Below are 25,298 nucleotides of genomic sequence, written 5' to 3'. Positions count from 1 at the left end.
TATTTAGTGACAGGGCTGAAATACTGTAAATGTGTACTTATCCTAATATGAATCCGAACTCGAAAGAGTGGGTTCCAAGACCTGGTCCACAAGCACCAATAGATGCCATGATCTGATTGTACACCGTGATGTAACTGACAGCAGTGGTTGGCATTAGTAATGGTTGGTGGCCTCATGGTCATAGATACCTCTGTTAAAGAGACAGCACCACAGCAATGATAAAATGCCTATGTTGGGCTGTCATTGACTGTCAGTGGCTGATCATTGCCCATAGTTTTTTTTACATTGTTTCTGGCACTGCTGGCAGCAGTCGACCATTATAGATGACCATTCACCCAATAGGGCATGTTGAATCAGCAGCGAGAGCTTTCTAACTGGCTGTTTAGCCCATTGAATCATTGGCTTTGCAGCTTTTATTGAGGTGTTTCTTTATTTAAAATGACACCTTGTAAAAACAATGTGATCTATAGAACATAAAATATGAAAAGAAGTTTGATCCCTGAGACTTTGATACGGTGGTGGCTAAAAAAGTATGAGTACATGAAAAAGGAAGCTAACAGCAGCACAGATAAAATACGTCTTACACTCAGTCCATTAGATAAAGACTCAGCATCTATACGCTGTGGGAAAACACACCATAGAGTCATTCAATCAGTCTATATGAATAAATAATGAGGGGAAAGCAAGCAACTGTGTTGGTGTAGAGTATTTCATACCATGAATCCCCACACTGACGCACATTAGAGATTCCCAGTTTTATATGAAGAGCACACTATTCTAGTAATGCACTACATATACCACATACAGTATAGGCAGCTTAAAGTGGACATGGTGAAACTTGTAGATGGATACATAGAGCACTTTATTAATCCCAATGGGAAAATGTGGAGGAAAAAAAACAACATATGTAGAGGTGGGTTTACACACCTCTTGGATACGTTTCAAGAGTGTTAACCTCTAGACTAAATGGTTCAGTATGCTTGAACTAGTTCATACAACATATCATATGACCAAGTCTGAAGGCAAAAGTGTTTTTACCTGTTCTGAATGACTACACTCGAAGGTGGGGCACACGCCACAATATCTACCTCCTGGCTACATCACACTGCCTTCCTGATCACTTTCCAAGAATTTTGTGTCTTTGTAGTATGACAACTTGATTTGCACAAACAGGGATACAGCGCACACTCAAATAGAGTCTATCCACAAAGGTATTGGGTGTTTCCATCACACAAAAAGTGGCCTTGCTTATCTAACTGTCCATCTCGGAAAGTTACAAATATTGTCAGATGCAGCCCACTCAAATTATAACCTCAGAAAGGTGTTGCGCAAGAGGGTTTCAGATGCTCCTCAACTATCCCACAAGCACTTTATTTGAAGCATACTGATCCCTTCAATCTCAGTACAGCCATTCTTAAAAAATTGGTGACTTTAAAGTTTTCCTTAATTTGCCGAGGACCTGCTTGAACATGGATAAGAAACACTGAGGGCACCAGAGGCCTTATTCTAGAAACTTTATTCAAGCTGTGGTTAAGAGAGGAAGGAGGAACCAGAGAAGTTCTTGAGTTTGTCCTAGCTGATGGTGCAGCCCACCTGATGGGAGGAGATGGTATCGGTAGTATAAATCCAGCACAGCCCATTTGCATTGTCAACAGCCAGCTCCTCCCACACTTTGTATAGAGATGTGACTGTGGTGCTGGCACTGCTGATAGCAGTTTGTAGGCAGCGAGGAGGAAGTGAAAGAGAGAAATGGGTGCTCAGAACTCCACTTGATGAGTTGCATATGCAATGTTGGCATGTCAGTATCCGTACAGCCATGTGCAAAAGCTCCTGTCCATTCAGTTTGCTATCCTGCATTCCTACATGCCACAGCACCCCAGGACATGGCCATATGCCATTGGCTTGGCCCGCTGATCAACACCGCTCCAGCCTCGCATGACAGCTCACAACGCACACATACACACACACACACACTCACGCACAATAGTTCCGACAGATGGGTGAAAAGGTGGGCCACGTCATGTGTGAAGTGAACAGAGGGCAGGGGGGTGTTAGCAATTATGGTGAAACAGACTGCAAAGAGAGACAGACATGTGTGTACGAGTGTGTTTGTGTGTGTCTATGCAACAAAAAATGTACACATAGGCATGTAGAGAAATACAAGCAGAGCATCAACCAAAACAATCCTGCACTCTACATAGGAGATCCATTTAGACAACCAGCACATATTGAAGATGGCCTTAATAGAGTACCTGTAAGTGTGTATGGATCTCAGACATATAGCCTCCATCTATCCTCTTCAGAAATACACTACACATGTATGAGAACCAAATGCATCACATGATAGGCTGCTGGTGAATCCTGGATGCGTTCTACTATATCTTATTATTATTTCAAAGTGGCACTCAGCAGAAATACTCATTTCTATGTGTTAAGGCTGATTAATCTCTCTCAACCCTTCATTTCAAATTAAGATTCTGTCCAAGGCAGCAAAATGAATCTTGAAAATTGATATACTCCCTAATTATTGGCCACAGGGCAGGATAGGTTATATACAGGATATATACTAAGCCAAACAAATACTGTTAATGAAGATAATGTTTCACCGATGTAACCACCAGTGTGACATTGCTGTTGTTTGAAAATAGGTAGCATATCTGGCAAAGAATGATTCAAAACTGGAGGTAAACCAAAATGTGTTATTCAAGACAGATAACAATCACTGCTGTCAGCTAAAATGCAAAATAAAAAATAAAATAAATAAATAAAAATAATAATATAATAGTGAAATAATATAATGAAAATAATCTGGGGTTCTTGGAGAGCCCTTTGAAATAGCATTCATGACATAGGGAGATTTTACTCTCTATTTAAGTTGAAAACATTAATATTGACCTTATCATTTATTAGGATTATGATTAAAGTAATGACCAGTGCAGTTTTGATTTCTTCTGTAATAAATATGTAATCAGACAAATATTGAGATGAGACTGCCTGGCTCTCAATAAGGTGAACAGCAACAAAAGGTAAAAAAAAAAAAAAAAAAAAAAATGGGAACAGGACCTTGGTGTGAAGGTGATGGTGCATCTTTAATGCACACTTTGTGTGTGTATGTATAGTTTCTTGTTTCCCAGCAGGTGACAAAGCTTCATTACTACACAACAGTTGTAGGTTTTAAGCAGCGTGTTAAAGCATGTCAGCAGTCAATCAGACTGTAAAAAAGGAGACTAAAGTAATAAATATCAAACATGGAATTATTTCTAAAATTATAAAACTGAAAGAAAAATTAAAAGTGGGATTTGTAAGATGAAAAACCTGACTATAGTGCTGCTGATAACTGGGTTATGGAGTACAATGACAATTTAACTGCCCTATACACTGTAAAAGCTGCATCTGATTACAAATCAATTGATTATTTCTATCTTGCAAAGATGATATCAATATTTTTCTGTCTATGTTCACATTCATATGGATTGTTACTGTATTTCAATAATTGAACACACTGTACAGCAGAAATAGAAAGCACTATCATTCACAGATAGACAGAACTTACAGGGATAAATTCATCATTTTCCATTTTTTCAAAAAGTTTTTAAAATTATTATTATTGTGGATATTTTCTTCAGGTAATCTTCCCTACAAATTAAGGTATTTGTTTGTTCAATAGTTTTTCAGTGTAAGCTTCTAAAAATATTTCATCAGCTTGCAGGGAAAAGTCTGAACCAAAAAATATTTTTTATAAGAAATTTTAAAGAGTGTAGATTTTCCCACTCTGAATGCAGTATGTTGTACTATATATAAAACTACTTAATCATGAGTGTGAAAAAGCATGCAGCTTCAATTTTCTTATATTTCATTTGGAAGTATTTTTATTGGAGCATTTTTGGTGTATTTTCATTTGTTACTTTGTTGCTTCCCAGCAGGCATACGGCATTCATGAAATGCCAGAAATTCCAACTAATGACACCATCAGAGATTCTACAACAAATATAGAATGAAACTAAGAGGAAATATCAATCAATATATACTTCTGGAATGAATTTATAGACTTAGACGATCAGTGGTGAGGAAGAGAAGACACAGTGTTGAATGTGTGTAGTTAGTGGGAGCAGTGAGTGGAGAGGGTTGAGAGTGAGAGTGGTGTTGAGAGTGATGAGAATAATCCGTATGTAACAGAGATAAAGACACACAGAGGTTTTAGCTCCACACAGGAGATTGACCTCATTACTGGCAACAAGCTCACCAACCAACAGACACAAACACACACACACACATTCGAAATTAGATACGTGGCAAAATATAAAATAGCTTGACCAGTATTCTTACTATCAATAACTCACTCTCTCTATAAAAAGAGTAAGTGTGTGTGTGTGTGTGTGTCTCTAATGAACCGAGAACACCCCAACCTTGATTAGAAACGGAGAGAAGGAGCGCTGCCCCCTCCGCTCTCACATTCATCAAGAACGTGTGTTTGATCTCTCAGCCACATCACACATGAGCCCCCCAATCAACCACTGCTGCCTCTAAGGCCTCCTTTGGCCTGCCTACACACAAATACACACACACACACAAACACACACACACAGAAGGGAACGTCCCACACAAAGGCCATTAGGACTTTTGATTAAATTTGAGTATAGCTCATGTATAAAGGCCATGGCCAGTGCAGCTTCATTTAAGTGTGTGTGCACATGCGTGTGCCAAAAGCAAAAATGAGTGACTGTAAAGCCTACTAACCTTTGTAATATAGATCCTTACTGCTGCCAAGGGAGGTTAAAACCTAAAAGGGCTCCGTAACACTTCATAACTCTGACTTAAATGAAACAACTACAACTCTATAGCCATTAGTGACACACACACACATGCGCACACACACGCACACACACACACACACACACACAGTGTCTTTAGAAGTTGGCAAGGCAACCAAGGTCATTAGGTTTATTTCCATTGGCAGAGAAGTGATTTTGGCAGCCACAATCTGCCCGGTGACACTCAGGTTTGTCAGAATAAACAAATATGATTGGAGGAGAGTGTCCCCCACGTTAATGAATGACTCCAGTAAAAAAGGAGAGTGGGGTACACAGGAGCGACTACTATGCAACAACATCCAATAGTGACCACTATGCAGAGACAAAACTGTAGATAAACAAAATTTAGGTGTAATAGGTCTTTTTCAGAGCAGACATTTTGACTTGTCATAACTGAAGAAGCACAAGTGAAATGCATAGCATTACTACTGTCTCCTTGGCTTTTAGGTGTGCCTGTAAGCAATGCTAGTGGGCCAGCATGCACCATAAAACAGCCTACAGAGCTACAACAATTAATCAATCAACAGGAAATTATTTGCCAACCATTTTGATAACTGGTTAATTGTTCTGAGTCAAATTCTCTGATTCCAGCTCCTCAAATGTTAATATTTACTGATTGATTTTGTACCCTTGGGTTATGGGAAACAGTGATTGACATTTGTCAACATTTTCTGACATTTAATAGACCAAACGACTAATCAATTAGTCGAGAAAATAATCAACAGATTAATAGCTAATGAAAATAATTATTAGTTGCAGCTCTACTTGAGTGGCCCACTTCATGTAAATTAAATGGATCCATGATTGAATGTAATAATTACACCTGTGTTTATCTTGCAATGACATGTTGAAATGATGTAAAAAAGGTCTAATGTATAATTGGTGATTTGCTTTTTAGACAGCCAAAATCATCAGTGGGTCTTCAGGAGATCTGATGGTGCCCCATGCTAACATTTAAGTATACAGAACGTTGAGTAACAGTATGAACCATGAACTGAGCTATAGTATAGCTATAATCACTGGGATTATCCAGAGTGAGATGACTGACCTGTTAATACAAGGGATGGACTCAATAACAGCAACACCTGTACAATATGTAATATGTACAATACATGTTACAATACACATTTTGTAATCCCTTCAATGAAGTAGGTTTAGGGACAGATATTTAAAGGACCAGTTCATGATAAGTAGATAAATAAATCAATAAAATGATCACTTGTGGTATCAAGCCATCCAGATAGATCTGGTTTTATTTAACTGGGTTTTGAGATATATCTGAGATTTCTCCCTAAAACCAAATACAATGAAGGTGCAAAGATTTTCACTGGAACTACTTTCTACCAAAAAAGTAGAGGCCTGCAGACAGTGTGTTCTGTGGATTATCGATTGTAGTAAAAGGGACACTGTTTTGTTGAATTGGGTTGAGACAAATTTAAGTGAGAAAATAAGCTTTTATTAAACTTTTTCATATATATATATATTTTCTCTTCATTTTGATATTGGTTAAAAGAGTGGAGACAAAAATATAATGGGAGAATGAGAAGTGATAGAGCTGAAACCTCTAACAGACAAAAGATTCATCAGCAATTATTTTGATAATCAGTTAATCATCAAGCAAAAATGTCACTAACTTTAGTTTCTACAATGTGAGTAATTGCTGCTATTCTTGGTCTTATATTATCGAAAATTTAACTTGTTTGGGTTCTTGAAGTGTTTGGTGAACAAAACTATATGATGACTAATCCACAGTACACAGTTTCATTTTGTAAAGACCTGGTGGAGTTGGGTAAGGGGGGGGCAGATATCCTCAAATAAAAGGGCTCATGTTGTAGTATTTATGAGATGAGCCCTTCCTCTGAACTTTTGCTGCTGGAGCATGTAACAGGGAGAGAAATGACCTGCTTCCTGTCCAATTCATGTGGTTCAAAAATGTCCAGCAGATATAAATGAGCTAATTGTGGCTTTTTGATGCCGAACCTTTTTCGGCGTGTGTGTGTGTTGTGCTTGTATGTTATTCTTCTGAGCTCATAAAGCATTTTGTGTAGTTGTTAGCTGGGGTTAGATAAAGGCGAGCAAATCCAAGAAGAGTGGAAAGGCAGGGTATTAATTATACTAAATGGAGAAAGATGGTGCTGGGTTCCCAAAAGTGAACAGTAACAATACACATATGCACCAGACTCCAAATGACCAGTCACACAAAACAGCACATTTTCTGTTTTTGTTTTAAACCAACCCCATGTGTGTGTGTGTTACCATCGTTATATCAGACTGTATCTGCATCATACACTCACTCTGGTGCAATGATGCTGCTGTGGCATCAGGCAAATGTCCTACTGGAGATTGGACTAGTGTTCCCAGCTTAGCACCCCCACAGCAGATGTCCAATCATCCTAATATAACAGCAGGAACAGAACAACACAGTGGCTAAGGCCTCAGATTAAAACTATCTGCATCTCAGAGGATAAAGCACAGCAGCAACGCAACAAACTAATACGAGCAAGATGAGGTGAGATTTAGTGATGTGTAGCACTGCAGAACAAGTATGCCGCTCAATCCAAATACAATAATAATCATAAATGGATGCAATTTCTATATTAGGAAAACAAGGGAAGGGGAAGTACTTCACATTTACAAAAGAAAATATTCAAGCACCCTGATTCTTAATTTTCCTTTTTTCTTTGTTTTTTTTTTTTTTTAACTCATTCTTATGTCCATGGTGGCCTTTGACATAATATCAGCCAATAACTGGTTGTAAAAGAACAATAAATTACAAGCACAGGGGACAGAGAGACCACTTGGATGCATCAGAGGATGTGTTTGCCAATGAAAAGCCATAAAGATTCTTGGGCAAACAAACTGTAGTAAAAGAACTACTACAGGATCTGAAAACTAAAGTAAAGTGAAGCATAAAATGTATTTGAGTGGACATAATTTACAGTTCTAATGTATTTCCATCACTTAATACTAAACAGTGCACAACTGTCAAGGATTGCTCAGTATTTTCAATATGTCCAGTTAGCTTCATGAGTTGTTTTGGCTCAATGTACCACATGAACCACATAGTTCCTGTCTATGTCTTGGCATGTTTGGATCATAAATTCAAAAGTGCTAGTTCCAAAAGAACAGCTTTGACAATTTATCAGTCATTGTCTGTTAACTATATTTTGCTAGTCAGGTTAGCAATGGAGAAGCTAGAACTTGATGATCCCTCCATATCATCTTCTGTTTGGGAGCATTATGGTTTCTAGAAAAGCAACGCTGGACTAGGCTATCAAAAGAATAATATGGCAAGTTAAGTGACATTCTGTCTCTGGAAAAACTACATCAAACATGCTAACGCCTTTGTGACAGCATGGCCCATGTGTGTCTTGTCCCAGAACAAGGTACACAGTTTAAATAGCCTCTGGCCACAGATTCAGACCAGGATAGAGGAAGAACTAATCCACTTTTGGGGTGAAGTAAATTTGCATGAATTTTTTTTGTGTCAAATTCCGCTTTGGTTGACTTTGACCCGTAAATTTGCACTTTTGACCAATAGCAAGCTGTCTTGACAGTGCTGAGGGGACGGAGAGCCAGACAGTTGAGATAGAATGGCTATATCATGGCTTATTAGCTGTATTACACCATTCACAGTTATTTAACATCCTCTGGCGGAGTAAAAACTGTTAGTAGTAATAGTTTGCAGACAGTTATGAGACAGGAGTTGATGGTACAAATATGTCTTTTATATAAACTATGTGAAGTAGAGATGCACTGATTGATCGGCCACCGATGGAAAACGGACAGTTTTCAGCTGATCAGCCATGAGCAGTGACCAGCCCTGCTCAGTCTCATATATACTTACTTTGAGTTGACTTCAATGAATTTAAAAGTTCATAATGTAGTTAGAAAACCAAATACTGTGTTCATGTTTTATGTTTTATATGAACATTTTTTTATTACGAACATACCATTGAATTTTCCATTACAGAAAAGTCACAAAAACGTTTGTGTATGCAGCCAAGTACAGTTCTTATAAAGAAAGAAAATTAGAATCAGAAGGTCAGACTTTTAAAAAAAAAAGGAAATCAGAATTGGCCAAGAAAATTGGTGCATCTATAGCGTGAAGTTATTGTCCGGTTAGCGAAGGAACTAAGCTAATAGTTTGCTTACTGTTAACTGACTCACTAGCTGGTCTGGAGTTACCGGTTAGCTTGCCAGCTACAGCAGTTCAGGAACTAGCCCAGCGAGTAGCCACTACAATTTGTTGTCTATCTTTCCTCATTGTACCAAACATGTAAGGAACTATTACCTGCAAACCACAATATGTGTTGAACCCCAAATACTGCACACCGTTACACCCTTATGTACTAACTGTTTTGGACTGTGAGCTATGACACTGAAATGTGTCCTTCAATTAGTCTTGAACTTGCAGAATGTGGTCAGTAGCAGGTCTGTAGGGAAGCCATTCTAAATCAGGGTTTTTCTTTCTTTTTTTTTTAAAGACTTTCACAAACAAAAGTCTAAAGTTCAGAACTATTTCAAGTAATTTAGAAGAATAAAATATTTTACAGCTAAACCGCATGCTAACTTAAACATATCCCTTCTTAAACTGTCAAGATGCTTCTCAGTGTAATTTCTTGAAATTTACTCTAACCTAAGAAGAATGTCTGTGTGAATTTGATCCTCACCTTAAGTGTTTTTTTTGTTTGTTTTTTTCCCCCGCAGAGGGAATGCTGCTTGTTGACCTTTGGTAATTGTTTGTCAAAGAGTGGTTTGCGCTTTTTTTTGTTGTGAAAAGCAAGGTAATTTTAGGTTGTTGCACAAACTCATACACATAGTTTGAGGGGAATGCAGTTTTAATCAAAATACCAGGAGTACTGTAAATCCAATTCCAGCTGTGCTGTGTGCACACTAAGCTAACACCAGCTAACTTGTATCTGTCATGTTAGCTTCCCAGGTCACTATCCAATTGTCGGTTGTGTCCAATGCAACGCAAAATGACTAGCTAAAGAGAAACATTATCTTTTCCTCCTCCTCCTCTTGTTCGGTCTGTGACCTTCTGCGAGGAAGGATCATCCCACCGTCTGGCACAGTTTGCCAAAGAAGCAGGATTTATGAAGGGGAAATTGCAACTGGCAAATGGGTAGGGTGGAAAAAAAATGGCCCCCCGGGGCAGAAGAGAAGGGATGGAGAGAGAGAGAGGGACAAAGGCAAATATTTGACAGGGACACGGGAGGACTAATAGTTGGATTTGACCTCCTGGTGAACCTTCATTGTCTTTGGAAGGCAGCAGAGTCTATGATGAGAAAGCCTCTTACCCCCCAACAAATAGGTAATGAGTGGTAATGAGAGACAATGAGTAAGAGAGGGAGAGAAAGGGGAGGGAGGAAGATGCAGATAATGTAAGCCAGACGCAGACAGAGAAATTACAGAGCAACAGAGAGGGGAAGAGAGAGCGAGAGCAGCTGCAGCAGGGCTGAAAGTGAAGCTGAGAAGGTGCCGGGCTGTGGAGGGAGCATCCAGGGAGTTGGGTGACGAGAAACACTGTCCGTTTGTGGCCACTGATAATACTTTCCATTCTAGCTGGCTCTATGTGGGGGTCTGCTGTGTGTTTGTGTCTGTGCGTGTGTGTGTGTGTGTGTGTGTATTTGAAGGCCCTGTGCGAGCTGCTGATTCCCCTGATTGCAGGCTGGCGCCCTGCTGGCGAGCCCCCGCGCACTGAAATTAAATCCACTCTGCTCCGTTATAAATTATAATGCTTTACAAACAACACCCCCACCGGGGAAGCCAGAAGGGGGAGAGAGAGCAAGAGAAAGAGACTAAGAGAGACTAAGAGAGAGAATGGATGGTGTTAGAGAGGAAGAAGGAATAGAGGGGGATTGGAGGTGTAAGGATGAAAAAAAAATGCAAATAAAAAGGATGAAGACAGAAGAAAATGGATACTAAAAGAGAAAAAAACATGACCTTTTCTGGAGCTTCTTAATGCAATCTGGATCTGAATTTAAGACCCAACTAATATAAAATACAGCCAGCAAAGTTAAACAATAAAACAAGAGTGTATAAATGAGAGTCAGAAAAGAGACAGAGTTGCACTTAAATCCTTCGTCAATGAGCCAGCTTTAAATTTAGATTGCAGACTTGGCCTTGAGAGCAAAGAAAAAAGTGTTGTGATAATGAAATAAACAGACAGACAGATACAGCAGAGATGTGTGTGGAGGAGATAAAAAGTGAAAGAAAGATAGTGATACTGTTGGGGTCTGGGTTGGTGGGGAGGGGGATGCAAGTCTCAGCTAAAAGGGCCTTGTGGTGCCAGAGACGCACTGGTCATGCTGATAACCAGCTAGACTGGCACCATATGACCGGGTCAGGGCTCTGGTTGGCAACAGAAAGCCAATATGCCAATATCTTCTGTGGAGGATGATAACCTGTTAGCATGGTACCAGGCTCTTCCAAGTCAAATGGGGAGGAGATGGAGAGACAGTGATAATGGATGTCACCACTCATCAGCTGGAAGTGTGAGTGAGTGTGAATTCTGATATTTGTTTTTCAAGTCTATCGCTGTAGCGTATGCTTGGAGTGAAGTTCATAACAGCTGATATTTTAAAGTGTTATTCCATATAATGCTGAAATGATGGGTGGAAAATTAATTGATTAAAGTTCTTTATTAGGAAAAACTGTCCAGGATTCACTGGTTCCAGTTTCTCAGATGTGAGGATGTGAGAATATACTGTAGTGTCATTACCATAATCATCCCAGGGCTGAAATGATTTATCAATTAATTGGTTAGACGATTGACCAAAACAAACAAAAAAAACCCCCAATAACTATGTTGATCATTTAAATCATTCAGCAAGCTTGAATGCCAAATATTCTCCAATTCCGGCTTCTCAAACTTGAGAATTTGCTGCATTTTTATGTTTAATATTATTGTAAATTAAATATTTAGGGGATTTAGACCATTAATTACACAAAAGACATTTGGAAATGTCACCTTGGTTTCAGGGGAATTGCAATGGGTGTTTCTCACTATTAAGTAAGATTTTACTGATTATTCTTCACACTCTAAGCTATAAAATTGTCAATTAATATATTTTTTCATTAACTGATAATTAGAGTGCAAAGAATAATAATGATTTTAAAAAATACTTGCATTCTTGCACTAAATCCAGTCAGCATGTCAAAGTGGCTCTGGTTGAATAAACCAGTGTAATAATGAATAAGCATTTAATGAAGAACAATATCATGAAAACTTGCATAGCATGATGCAATCTGATAGAATAATCCTACAACAAATACTGCATTTGTAAAAGATTACAATGTACTTGTTGACTGTCAGATTTAACTCTATGCTCAGTGTTGTTGTATTGAATTGTATTATATTGTACAGTGTTAATATGTGTACCCTATTTTATATACAGTATAGTACATTGACCTGATTCCCATGTATTTAGTAATTCTATAACACAATAAGTATAATACCATGAATACATTTCAGTGTAATCCAATATATTATAATAAAGCCACAAATCATTGCCAGAGAAATGAGCTGTGTTTAATCAACAGCTCTATTGTCTATATTTTATTGACTTTTTTTGGTTCAACTGTACATGTGTTGAAGATATCGTGTCCACATCCTGAATGTAAATCAAACTAACTGCACCATATCTATCATATTAAAAGTGTATGACACAGACAAACTAATATCTTCTTTTTAACTAAGGGAAAATATTGGCCCCATAACTTAGTCGACCTGTAGCTCTAACTGGCAGACTGTTTTAGTAACAACAGGCCTATTCTCCATCCCGGCAGGGGGGTTGGGTCATGTGCGGCCATCCACATTGTCTGTCAATCAAACTTGAGACTCGGACGCCTTAAACAAAACTCAGCCTCACTTCCGTTAACGCCTGAACACAAAGGCTGGACCAGTGATACAGGACACAGCTGTCAGTGCCACCTACGAGGGCTGTCACAGCTTATGTTTGGACAGCAGAAACATGGCCACACACATTTACTGTCATTGCTGTTAATGTGTGTGCCACAGTTGAGGCCATAAAAGACAGATTGTTAACCGTGTGTTCAAACTGTGAGCATATTAGTTGATAGCTCATTGTTTGTGTGAGAGGTTTTGCATCACTGTAACTGCATTTGCAATGTTTTCATTAGTCATATCTGTCTTTGTTAAATTTATTGGTTGAGTTGACAGATTTAATTAAAGAGAACTATTTAGGAGGCAGTTATCAAAAACAGGAAAGTAGTTCTGAGTTTATGGTCAACACCAGCAGTGGATGTGACAAACATCATTATGTTATTCCAGACAAGTATCCCTAGAAATTAATTTTATATATCTATATATTTCATATACAGCGCACGGTTTGTGTACAGGTGTTGAGGTCTAAGTGGCAGATGGAGGTTCAGGAAATCGGAGTTTGCATCCAATCACAGGCAACATCTAATATTGTTTTTATTTTTATTAGATGACAGACTTTCCCAACTTTAACCAAGTGTTTGAGATGCCTAAACTTAAAGGACCAGTGTGTAAGATATAGTGACATCTAGCTGTGAGGTTGCAGATTGCAATAAAATGAATAGCCCTCCCCTCAACCTACAGTGGCCCCGAAACTCGCGAAAAACGCAAAAGGCCCTAGAGCCAGTGTTTGGTTTATCCATTTTGGGCTACTGTAGAAACATGGCGGTGCAACATGGTGGGCTCTGTGGAAGAGGACCCTCTCCCTATGTAGATATAAAGGGCTCATTCTGAGGTGACGAAAACACAACAATTCTTTTTTTCAGGTGATTATACACTAATTAAAACATACCTATGAATATTATATTCCTGCTAGATGATCTGCTAGAAGCAAGAAGCAACCTCTGGGGCTGAAAAATTAAGCCAATGTGGAAGTGCCAAAAACTTCAGTTCCTTGAATGGCCACTTGAAGCTGGCTCCAAAAGTGAGTCAATCCCCATAGACCCCCATGTCAAAATGCTCAACTTTACAGCAGAAATAAACACATTTACAGCCTGGTACAAAAAACGATTTTGGTCTCTATAGCTAATTTCCCCTTTCATGACAACTGTACGGGGGGTGAATTTTTATATAACTCATCCGTTCAAATTTTATTAAACTGTAAAGTTATGCATAGTTAAGGAACGTGGCTGCTTTGAGTGACAGCTCACTAGCCACTAGGTGGCTTTCAGCAACCAGGCTTCATTCAGCCCACCTCAGCTCCACATCTTTGCCCATTTTGGATTAGCTGGGAGTTAGGCGGAGTCAGGCACTGTCAAGATGGCAATGGCTGGATCCGCCCACTTTGAGCTTCAAAACCGCTCTTCAGAAATAAATGGGTGATGTCACGGTGGCTACGTCCATATTTTTTACAGTCTATGGCTAGATGCTACTAAATCTTACACACTGGTCCTTTAACCATACTTTAACCACAGTTCATTTGCCATAACCATGCTCTTTCCTCAGATTTGCTTTTTGTCATGGAAATTGCGGAAATGAATACATTTAAAAATGTCAGCACTGAACGTAATCCGGGGTTTTGCAGACTCATCCAATAGCGACATTGTGTTTGCGATATGGTTGGTTTATTCCTTTGGTCTTTCAAGTGAAAGTGGAAAGAAAGTAGGAACTATATTGGGGCTATGGATGGCTTTAATCAATTTCTTCTAGAACTATAGACAATGAAACAAAATCAAGGAAGCACAGAAATCCACATGTTGATGGATGAAGAAAAAGTTCAGCTGCGGGCAACTTTCCTCAGCTGTTTTCGATATCTTCTGCTTTTATGATTTAGCTCATTTGTTTCTGGTCACTCAGCACTACAGGAAACAAAAGCAATGTTGGTCATAGCATGGATGCACAATTAATGCTCCTAGTATTCCACTGCCCTACTTCTTTAATGGCAACTGACATTTACTAGAGACATTTTGTGGAAAACAAGGGATGATGAAGCAATGCTGAACATAGACAAAAGTTAAGATGGGATTATAGAATATGAGACTATGGGTATCTCACAGCCACAAGAACCTGCTGAAGACACTAAAAAATGAACAGCACGTCACTGAAATACACCAGAGTCTTGCAGATGACAAGACAGATTGGAATGTAAGCAAAAACAAAAATATGTGAATCAGGTGTGTCACCATGCATTGCTGAGGTGGTAGAAAACTACAAGCATACATACAGACAGGTAGAATAGAGAAAAGACTGCGCAACGGGTTCAAGTCTGTACTGAATGCAAACTCAGCTCCGGATCAAATATGGCCTGTTTTACCTGAAGAAAAGGAACAGTTAGCAGGGGTGACAGCCAGGATCAGTACCAGTGAATCAGAAACTCAACAAAGCAGAAAATAACACATCAGCTGTCATGACTGTCAGGACAGACAGAATGGAATAGACAGAGAGGGACACTTCAACAGAACTTGACAGTAATATATGTGTTTGCAAGTTCAAAGGTGATGCTCACAGGCTGTGTATGTATAATATGTTACCAAAGCAAAATGCTACATGAAAGATGCAACAGCAGCAAATTTTAGACAGCAGTGGGAATTTCACACCATAAGCTCTTTTTGAAGCATGTTTCAGATGGCTGTCATTCGTCTGTCTCATGCAACAGATGCGCTCTCATTTATAGCTGTTAGCCGCTAGCTAAAGACAGTGACATTTGTAATGGAGGTCAGCGTCTGTGTGGATTGAACATACGGATGCTTCGGTAGCGCTCACATGCCACTGACGTCTCACATTTGGTAAGAATTTGGGGTAACACTGCAAGTTTGGGGAGATGTGTGTGATGGATGTGATGATTGTGGGCATTTTTTTTTAAATTTGCTTGAATTAAATGTCTTTAGATTCAGCATCAGCATCAAACTGAGAAGTGCATCAGCAGAAAAACTATATTTTGTTTGTCCTTTATGCCTCTCTTGAGAGAGTGCGTCTTGTCAATCAGGATCTTGTGAGGGAAGTAGAGTGTAGTGCTGTTGGCCCGGCCCAGCATACCATCCAAAATGGTAACGGTTAAGTGCACCAGCTGTCCAATCAGCTGGCTTCTGTTCCTCCTCCCAGCCAATTACAACGTGATGAGGGCTTGAGCAAACAAAGTATTATGGGTCGGTTAAGCATTCCCCTCATCTCCAGGAGTTTGCTGTTGCTTTCCCGAGGCGCACACAACATCTGCAAACACCTGATAGGCTCAAGCCCTCAGCCCTCTCGTTGCCCGGGTTAAATTGTTACCACCTTTCTCTAATCCCGACTCTCACAATTAACTGTATGGCCGAGCACTTCAAAGCCCTCGACGGCCAAAGGGGTTAACCCCGACGCTCCCGGAGATTTGTTTTTGATTTTGCAGAGATCCCTAGACACTTTCATCTTCAGCCCTCGCTCCTTCTTCCTCTTTGAGTCCCAGAGGGCCAAGCTGAGGGCAGGGGGAGTTTCAGCTAATTTTGGCAAATTCAGTGTGATATTTGAAGGCTAATTTTTGGGTTCCCACCAGGTTATCAACACAAACTAAAGTGTGAAATGTAATCAGATGAAAAGAGATGGTTTATATTTGTGTCACGGAGGAAGCATTAAATGGTTTGTTGGGAAAGAAACATTCCACTATCAGACCTGAGCGTTAAGTCATCTGATGCCATATCTGTTTCATATTAATAAACTGCATTTAAGCTGCTTTTATCAATCATAATCCAATAGAGCCAATGGTATCCTATACTAGCTGGGAGGTACTACACTGAATGGTTCTGTGGCTGAATCAAAATCAGTGTTTATATGGCAGAACACTGTTCCCAAACTTTTTTGGCTTAGTCACATGTCTATCAGGAACATTCACAACACATATCAACATCAGAGCTGGGTTTTTTGTTTTTGGTACTAGTTCTGATCCGATATCTGAGTTTTGGTATCATACCATACACTTTGTTCAACTTCACTTTTAGAAATATAAACATTCATTTCTGTAATAGCCTTCTTTTGAAATATTAATTAAGTAAATTGGAGCAGCTGTAAAGGTACTTTGCCTAAATAAAATAGAGTCAGAAATTGGCAAATTTGGGCTGCTTATTGGTTGAGGCCCATGTTTCCTGTCTCCCTCCACATTGTCAACTTTAAAAATGCCATCTTGTATTTAAATTTAAATACTAAACACTACAAAACCCTTTCTGTATATAGGCCTAACAAAAAAAGCTACTGTTCTCAAATGCTCATCCATCCATTCATGCTCTATACCTTCTGCTGTGAGGGATCGTGGGGGGCTGAAGCCTAACCTCACTAACACTGATCCAGAGGTGGGGTACACCTGGACAGTGTGACAGTTTATCACATGGCAAACATACATAGTCTTAAATTGGCAAATGACATCATCCAATGAGGAACTGTCTGATAGAAGACACTTGATTCCACATTTCAGTGTTTAACAGTTTTTGATACTGTGCTACAGACATATTTTGGTCAGAAATAAGAAAATGATAGCGGTTTGATGTCCAGCTCCAAATGAGCAGGACTTGTCATTGATTTTAATACATAATGGTAGCTGTTCATCTCACGTTTCCCCCTTCATGTGTCACTGAGGAGGTAGAATCTAACACACAACATCTGGGACAGCATTTTGATTAAAAAAAAAAAAAGATCCAAGTAAGTTTCTTTGGGTTTGCTTGAGGCATCCACCTCCATTAGTCTCCCAGCCAGTCATTTGACACTTCAAACATCCCGTGCTGTACACGCCATTAGTAGACAGAGGGCTTTGCCACCTTTCCCACCTCTTTGCCAGTGGGTGTGTGTTGGCTGTACTGGGCACTACCAGCCTGTTCCAGCCTGATCCCTTCAGCTCTGTCAACTTTAACTGTGTGTATGTTGGGGGTGGTAGATAACTCTATGCGTGTGTGTGTGTTAGGAGTAATAGTGTGTGAAGAGCTAGTCCTCCATGCATCCTGCCCCTCCTCTATCCCCCAACAGTCTCCCCTGCAGCGCCTCAGCAGGAACTGGAGCAAATGCGTTTAGGAATTAAGACTGGGGAATGGCCTGAGGTGTGTGTGTGTGTGTGTGTGTGTGTGTGTGTGTGTGTGTGTGTGTGCGCGCGCGCGTCCACATGTTTGTGTGTCTTTTCATGGAGTTGTGCTGCTCTTTTGCAGCGCGCCAGCTCCTGCCAGCTGCCCCAGGATGTGGCCTGTCACTTCACATAGCCACTGATGTGCCACACAAGTGTCAGGAAAGGTGAAGACAGAGATAACACCATCTCTCTCTCTCTCTCTCTCTTACACACACACACACACACAAACAAAAACACACCCTAGCGAGATAGGTGAGAGAAAAGCCGGACAGTGCTGCCTACATGTGGAGCAGCTGATGTTAAGAATCTCCACATGATTCAAACCTTTAATCCTCATTTTCAAGGTTTAGATAATGATGCAATACTAGTGGGCTCAAATCCCACAGACAGATGACTCAGCAGAAGCAGGAGAGAAGAAAAAAAAAAACAATCAACTTTCTTGGATGTCATCCTCAATCTAGGCCTGGCTCCTGTCCCACTAAACAGCTCTTCTGTGTTTTCTGCTACTGTTTATTCTTCAGTGATATCACAATACTGTGAACAGAGGAAGAAAAAAGGAAAAATAACAGGAGGCACAAGTGTTTCTGATCAATCCCGGGACTATTTGCTGATATCAGAGAGCAAACCGCCTGAATTGACCGCATGGGAGGAAGTCCACCTGCATCTCATTTACACAGTCAACCTCAATGCTTGTACATTTATCAGCATAAGAAGACTTTTCAGACCCCAAATCCAAAAGACTCTACTCTTGGTAAGGTAAGAGGATACGTTTCCTCCCCTTTTCAGTCCTTTATTCAAGTTTTCCAACCATTTTTTTTTTTTTATCTTAGGCAGATAACCCCCACCCCCCCCACCCACACACACACACACACACTCCTCTTTATTCTCCTGTCTTCTCTTAGCCTACTGAACAATGAAGCATAGCTGATGTTAAGTGCCATGCTATTAGCTGTAGCAGCAGTGGAGTGCCTGGAGCTCTGTGCAGCACCCAAAGGCTCCATATGCTGCTGAGCAACACCACAGAGGCGTGCACACACCCCTACACACGACACATGTTGGTACACACACACACACACAGACATGACACAAAAAAACAAAACATGAATAAACAGGCTTTATGTTCATCAATCTTGCAGGGTGTAGCTATTTATGCACGTGATTTAGACGACCACTCATACAATGACTGTTGTGACTGGTGACAGATCTCAGTTGGTGAATCTCCAGGTGAGTTTTTGGTTGCAACAGCTGGCTGAGAAACTAAATAATTAAACGTGGAAATCTCATTATCCTAATAATTTTAGTGCTGAAACTATTAGTCTATTAATTGATTAGTTGACAGGTGGAAAATGGATTGACAGCTCTCCTGATACAGTTGTTTAACATCAGGATCAGACTACACAATATTTTTGTTTTGAGGTGATCATTTTGTCAGTATAGGTGATGATAAAGTCAAAAGAATGACAACAGTTGAAGCGATCATTGTTTGCTGTCTTTTATGACTTGCGTACATAGGTAATCAGGAAGCAGTTGCCAGGGAGATGAACTGTTCACTTGCCAGCACCAACAACATCATTCCTGTTTTGCATCATCATGGGTCAGCATTTCAGAACACATCGCACAAGTAGTCAACTGAGGCAAAAGGAGGCAAAATAATTCCAACACACCAGTTGCTTTTTGTCAGGTTGTTGTGAGGTGTCCCGCACACCATGTTTATTGTCACTGAACATGCACATGTTCTTAACAAGAAGATGCAGTTGGCAGCTGAACCAGAAGTGCAATTTAGGTATAAATTGCAGTATTACAGCAAAGGAGAAGTATGCAGACTGAGGTAGTAGTTGTAAGCCTGTACAATGTATGTATGAATGTGATATATATGTGTAGGTTATAATATGAACCATGCTAGTGTATTGATATACACTCATCAGACACTTCATTAGGTACACCTGTACAATTTAATGCAATCCAATACAACAGCTCTGCCATAAATTCTACATTTATAAAGCTTATACATTTTCAGTTTTTGTTGACATTGTCACCGAGGTGATAGTTCTACTTTATGTTTATTATTGAGGTCGTAGTGGGTGGTGGTGGTGTACTGGGGTGCATTACATTAAATAGTGTTCCTAATATTTTGTTCACTCCATTAACACACGAGTAATATTAGAAACACTATATAATATAATGCACCCCAGTACACCAAAACCACTGACTACGACCTCAATAATAAACATAAAGCAGAATTATCACCTTTCTGACAATGTCAACAAAAAGTGAAAATGTATAAGCTTCATAAAAGTAGAATTGATGGCAGAGCTCTGGTAATGAATTGCAGTAGATTGCACAGGTGTTCCTAATAAAGTGGCCAGTGAGTGTATATACATGTTATAAATAAACAGTATAAATAGCTAATGTGTAAGATATGAGTATACAGTGTATACAGGTTGTAAATGAACAGCGAGTGCTGTTGTATGGAATGTAAATATATATACAGGTTATGATGAACAATATGAAATAGTTATATATGAGTATAAATAGTTATATACAGGATATAAAATAAATATTTATGAAGCAAACTCACTGGTTCCAGCTCTTGGATTATATATCATAGTAAACTAAATGTCTCTGGGTTTGGGATTGGTGGTTAGACAGAACAATTCATTTTAAGATGTCACCTTGGGCTTTGGAAAATTTTGAGGGACATACAGTACGTTAATATTTTCTATTTTATACTCCAAATCTGAAAAATGGTCGCCAGATTAATTGATAATTATAATAATCATCAATTACAGCCCTATGTGATTTCATTTCATTGTGATTGAACTACTAGCTCCATGGCTTAAGATAACATGGAAACCTGAATGAAGACTAAATGTAAAACCCAACAGTAGGATAAACTCTAAACTAATACCACAGATTGACTGACTAATGCAGCAGTCCTGCCTCTTATCATGCACATTATATGGATATTCTCAAGGTGAGCTCTTACTATATGAACATGATCTACAATAATCTATGTGATTTCATCAAATTACCAGCCTCCATCTATAATATGCAGTCAGAGGGCTTGAGAGCGACCCACAGATCCCGATGTAATTACACACTATGCTTCTTCCCAGCCCACATACCATTCTGTCCCAATTCCCTGCTGTTTAGAAATCAGGGCTATGCTGGTGACAAGTTACAGTACACATGCCCCAGTTAACCTTTGATGTGAACATGTTCTTTTTTGAGGGAATGATATGGAGGCCAAAACCACGAGGGGCTACAGACTATCCCTGCAAACTGTACGGCTTCAAAGTCCTGTCTCTAATTTGAACCTTTTGTGCCACTTAAAAAGCCCATGGACTAATTTGACTCTGGCATGTAACAACCGTTTGGAGGAATGTTTGTCTGTCGTGTGTGTGTGTGTGAGTGAGTGTGTGACCACAAGCCTACCTGCTTTGATCATGGCACTGGAAGATTATGACAACACACACACGCACACACAGAAGGTTAATCAAAACTACATGCAGCACCACGTCTGCAAGCGCCGTGCAGAGCGTGTAGACACAGACACATGAACGCTGAGATGAGACTGATAGATCACTGCGGTATTGACATTTTACTCACTTACAGTGGAACAAAATAAAATGCCTCCCAGTTCATGTATTTATGGTTGAATTGGGTCGCGTCGCTGAAGGCAACACACAGCTGCTGTTCTTAAATTTAAAAAACGCATTGCAAAGTTATGCAAAATGTCAGATTTCAGATTCCTCAGAATTATGACCATAGCTCCTCATTTCAGGTTGATGGGATTCTAATCTGAAGGTATCAAATACTAAGCATTCCTACAAGTTATGAACTTATTTATACTTTTTATATGTGTTTAATTGTATTACCATAAAACTGGCAGCCTGACTTTTCCTAATCATCAACAAACACATCAGTGAAGTGATCTACTAACAAGTATTGTGTGTAGAGTCTGATATATCTTATTCCTCTGTGCCATAGAGCTCTACAGTTGTCCAAAAACTATTAAAAACACATCAGTGAGCCACACTGTTGCACTGGCTGACATGTTCCTTCATTACTATGAACACACACACTGTAGTTTATTTGGACTCAATCTCACACACACACCATCCTGTTGCCAGAAATACTCACTACAGCACCAAATGTGGATTCATCCACTGCTGAAAATAGTCCCCAACAAATGCACTACTTCCTCCTGTTTGTCTAATGTTTGCTAAGAACTATAGTGACCAGCTGTTTTGGGAAATTACTGAGATGTAAAAGATTGTAAAGAATTGAACTATATATATATATGACTTCTGTAGGAGCCAATGACCTTGGGGCTGAGAGCCACAGACAGGGTAGGAAGGTTGTAAAGTATTGAGAGATAGTCTAACACACTGATGGTTTATTGACAATAAGCAAAATAAAAAATAACATCTGCCTCATTTTACCACTGATTAGTTTCTAATGGAAACACTCATGACATTTCATCACTGATAACTTTTTTGGCATAAATCAAGAGAAAAATACTGGCTATGAAAGGCTGTTATCAAAAAATATTGTTACCGATCTTTAAATCCTATTACAGTCAAGCACCAATAAACATGAACACACACACACACACACACACACACTGCATAGACTTCTCTTATATCAAAGACCATGTGAGGAATTCCCTCCCTGCCTCTCCATCTCCCGTGGTGACAGACGGGCGTTTTCCATGATTCTAGCCAACCGCGGCCGTGATGGCCATGACATCAGCAAGAAGGAGCTACCTCTGGGGACCAATGATTAATTAACATGGCTTCAGCCGGCAATGCCGCACAGGATGTGATCTAATTGGCAGTGGGTAATTATGTAATGGCCTCGCCTTGTAAAAGGAGATGAGCTGGAAGTACTGTAACCAAGAGTGGAAATGCAGAAGCACTGTGCACGCTGGAAAACACACACACACACACACACACATGAACTAAATGAGGCTAGTTTGTTTTCCTGTCGTTGCCCTCTTACCCTGCTGATGTGGGGGTGGTTTGCTGGGCGTCGAGGGGGTGGTGGAGGTAGTCATCCCTCGCTCTACTCGCTCGGTAATAGGCCTGTCTGTGTTTGTTTACCCCAGCTGAAATGTCATGAAACAGCCGGCCCTTTGATCCGACATTAATGTCACCACAATATGTGTCATTATCTGGGAGCTGGGCACCACTTCACATCATGCTTATTGGAAAAAGAAACGTGACTAAGATGCTGCTCACTAAATATTTTGTACAGGGGTGGGGAGGCTTTGCATGCCAGTGGAGGCGTGTAATTGGGTGAGCGTGGAAGAAACAAATCACAAATGCAGTTGCGAGCAACTATGTGGCGCCTGCAAACATCTTTACTGTTCGGTCATGGAGAAATAAAAAGGATACAGTGAAAATAGATCTAATCTAACACTTTGACAGTAGCTACTGATTGAGGGTTTACACTTTTTAAAATGCATATGAGGTAAAAATGTTAAAATGTGTCTACAGTGCAGATTCCATTGAAACAGTAGGAATCACCATAAGATCAATTTTTATGATCAAAATATAGATTTAGTTCCCAGTTTATCAGGTCCAGATAGCCAAATCTAATGCAATACATCCTACCTTCATGAAGATTGTAATGTTTTTGCTGAAACTGTTTCAGAGGTGTCTATATAAAGTGCCATGAATTGGGGTGACAAAATATTAGAAACAGCTCTCTATAACACAATATAATCCAACAACACCACAAACTGAAGCCTCCAAAGTAACAATAAAGTTGAATTAACACCTCTAAAAAACTGTTTTGTGCACTTGCATATGCATCCATTTTCCATTAAATAACTATTTCTGTCCTCTTTTTATACATGCTATTTATTCTGTTTTTTCTGAAGAATAGTTAATACTGTAATGCTGTAGGTGAAAACATTCTTGACCACAGAAACAGTATGACAGTTTTAGTAAAAATAAAAATGGGATACTTTATAATGTCTATAATTGTACTCTTAAAACAATATTCTCACTAAATGATGGTGCTTTCTTCTTCATTTGTTTTCCATCATATGTTAAGTGAGTAGACATGTATTGCAACACAATTTATACTAAACATATACTGAACAATTTGTGTTCTCATTACTAGTGAACAGCCGTCCAGCTGAGAAAATAAAATCTGCCTTCGTAATGCTGATGTTGTTGTTTTTTTTTTCTTTTTTAAATAATGTAGATGAAATGATACTGCTTCAAGGAGAAATCTGTAACAATAGCTTTTCTTTCTCAGAGCTAATTTCAAATCAGCTACTTTTTAGTGACTGTTAAGCAACAATGTGTGAACCTCCTAAAATGCTCTCTCTGCCTCTACATTTTATCTCTTGGTGTGGGAATAGAGGTTGGTAAATAGTAAAACAAAGTTTTGATCTGGAATCTGATTAGAAAACTTGACGCTGAAGGAAATGAGAACAAGTGGATCCAGTGTCAGTGGTTTTTGGGAACCCTTTGATGTCAAAATAGACTGCAGTCCTGAGCACGAGGAGTGACCTAATGAATGCAACTATTCCTATTTCCCATGATGTAATTCTCTTTCTAGCAACGATAGCAGCATATTGCAGCCCCCGTGATATCTCCTTCAGTGTGTTTTGAAAACAAGAAGTGCTTCAACTTGTAGCGATCACAGGAACATATTCAAATATTAAGGCTGCTGTGTTGTGTTAAGGTCAGGAATTAGTGTCTGAATATGGAACACAGGCCTGAGAGGAAAAGAGAGCATATGAACGTGGCTGTGCAGAGGGCTAAAATAACAGTCTGACTACACTAGTCTCAGCTCCATCTGCTTCTAATTACTCACTATCCTAGAGATGGAGGGGAGAGGGGGGAGAGTACAACAGGAACTCATGTCAGCACTGGGTTACATGACTGACGGAGGCTGGGAATAGACTTGTTTCATTTCAGGACACACAGCCTTGTTACCTGGGAGCTGTGTTTTCATGCATGTCTATATTCGTGAATGTGTGTTTGTGTGTGTGTGTGTGTGTTTGCTTACATGCACATGTATTCCAGCATTTCTCCAGAACTGCTATCACTAATTTAAAGCCACAGTGTATGAGGCGGATTTCAAACAGCCCTTGCATGCACCACAGACTTTCAATTTGGCCAAGTGAGCAGACACAACAACTGGCTGAGCCAATGCTTCTCTGGACTGTGTATGTGTATGTGTGTGTGTGTATGTGTGTGTGTGTGTGTGGGCAGGGTGAATAATGTCACAACCGATATGTACAGTATATTAGCACTAAGATGAGTAGGATGCTAATGACTGAACCAGTGATCCAGCACTAGTCCACCAGGCTAGCAGGCTAACACATGCAGCAGTGACTCACTAATCAGAATTCATTTACTCATCAGCATGAGGGACTTGCTACTACAGCCCACTTACTACACAGAGTGAGTGTGGATTATGCATGCTTGGCTAACGC

General features: G+C 39.6%; 1 protein-coding gene across 6 annotated transcripts in view; it reads right to left on the bottom strand.

The window, feature by feature from the left end:
- Positions 1-25,298, bottom strand: part of bcas3 (BCAS3 microtubule associated cell migration factor) — a 361,503-nt gene that overhangs the window by 170,231 nt on the left and 165,974 nt on the right. The window contains exon 23 of one of the 6 annotated variants that reach the window (XM_042413573.1): positions 14,575-14,618. The exons of the other annotated variants lie outside the window; for them this stretch is intronic. Within the exon in view, the coding sequence (XP_042269507.1) occupies positions 14,590-14,618 (29 nt within the window). The 3' untranslated portion in view covers positions 14,575-14,589. Of the gene's footprint in view, positions 1-14,574; positions 14,619-25,298 lie in introns of those variants that run through there. 6 annotated transcript variants of the gene reach the window in all.

This window comes from Thunnus maccoyii, chromosome 6, assembly GCF_910596095.1.
Source record: "Thunnus maccoyii chromosome 6, fThuMac1.1, whole genome shotgun sequence".
NCBI lineage: Eukaryota > Metazoa > Chordata > Actinopteri > Scombriformes > Scombridae > Thunnus > Thunnus maccoyii.
Note: the sequence above shows the minus strand (reverse complement) of the source record. Positions and strands in the feature narration are given on the sequence as shown.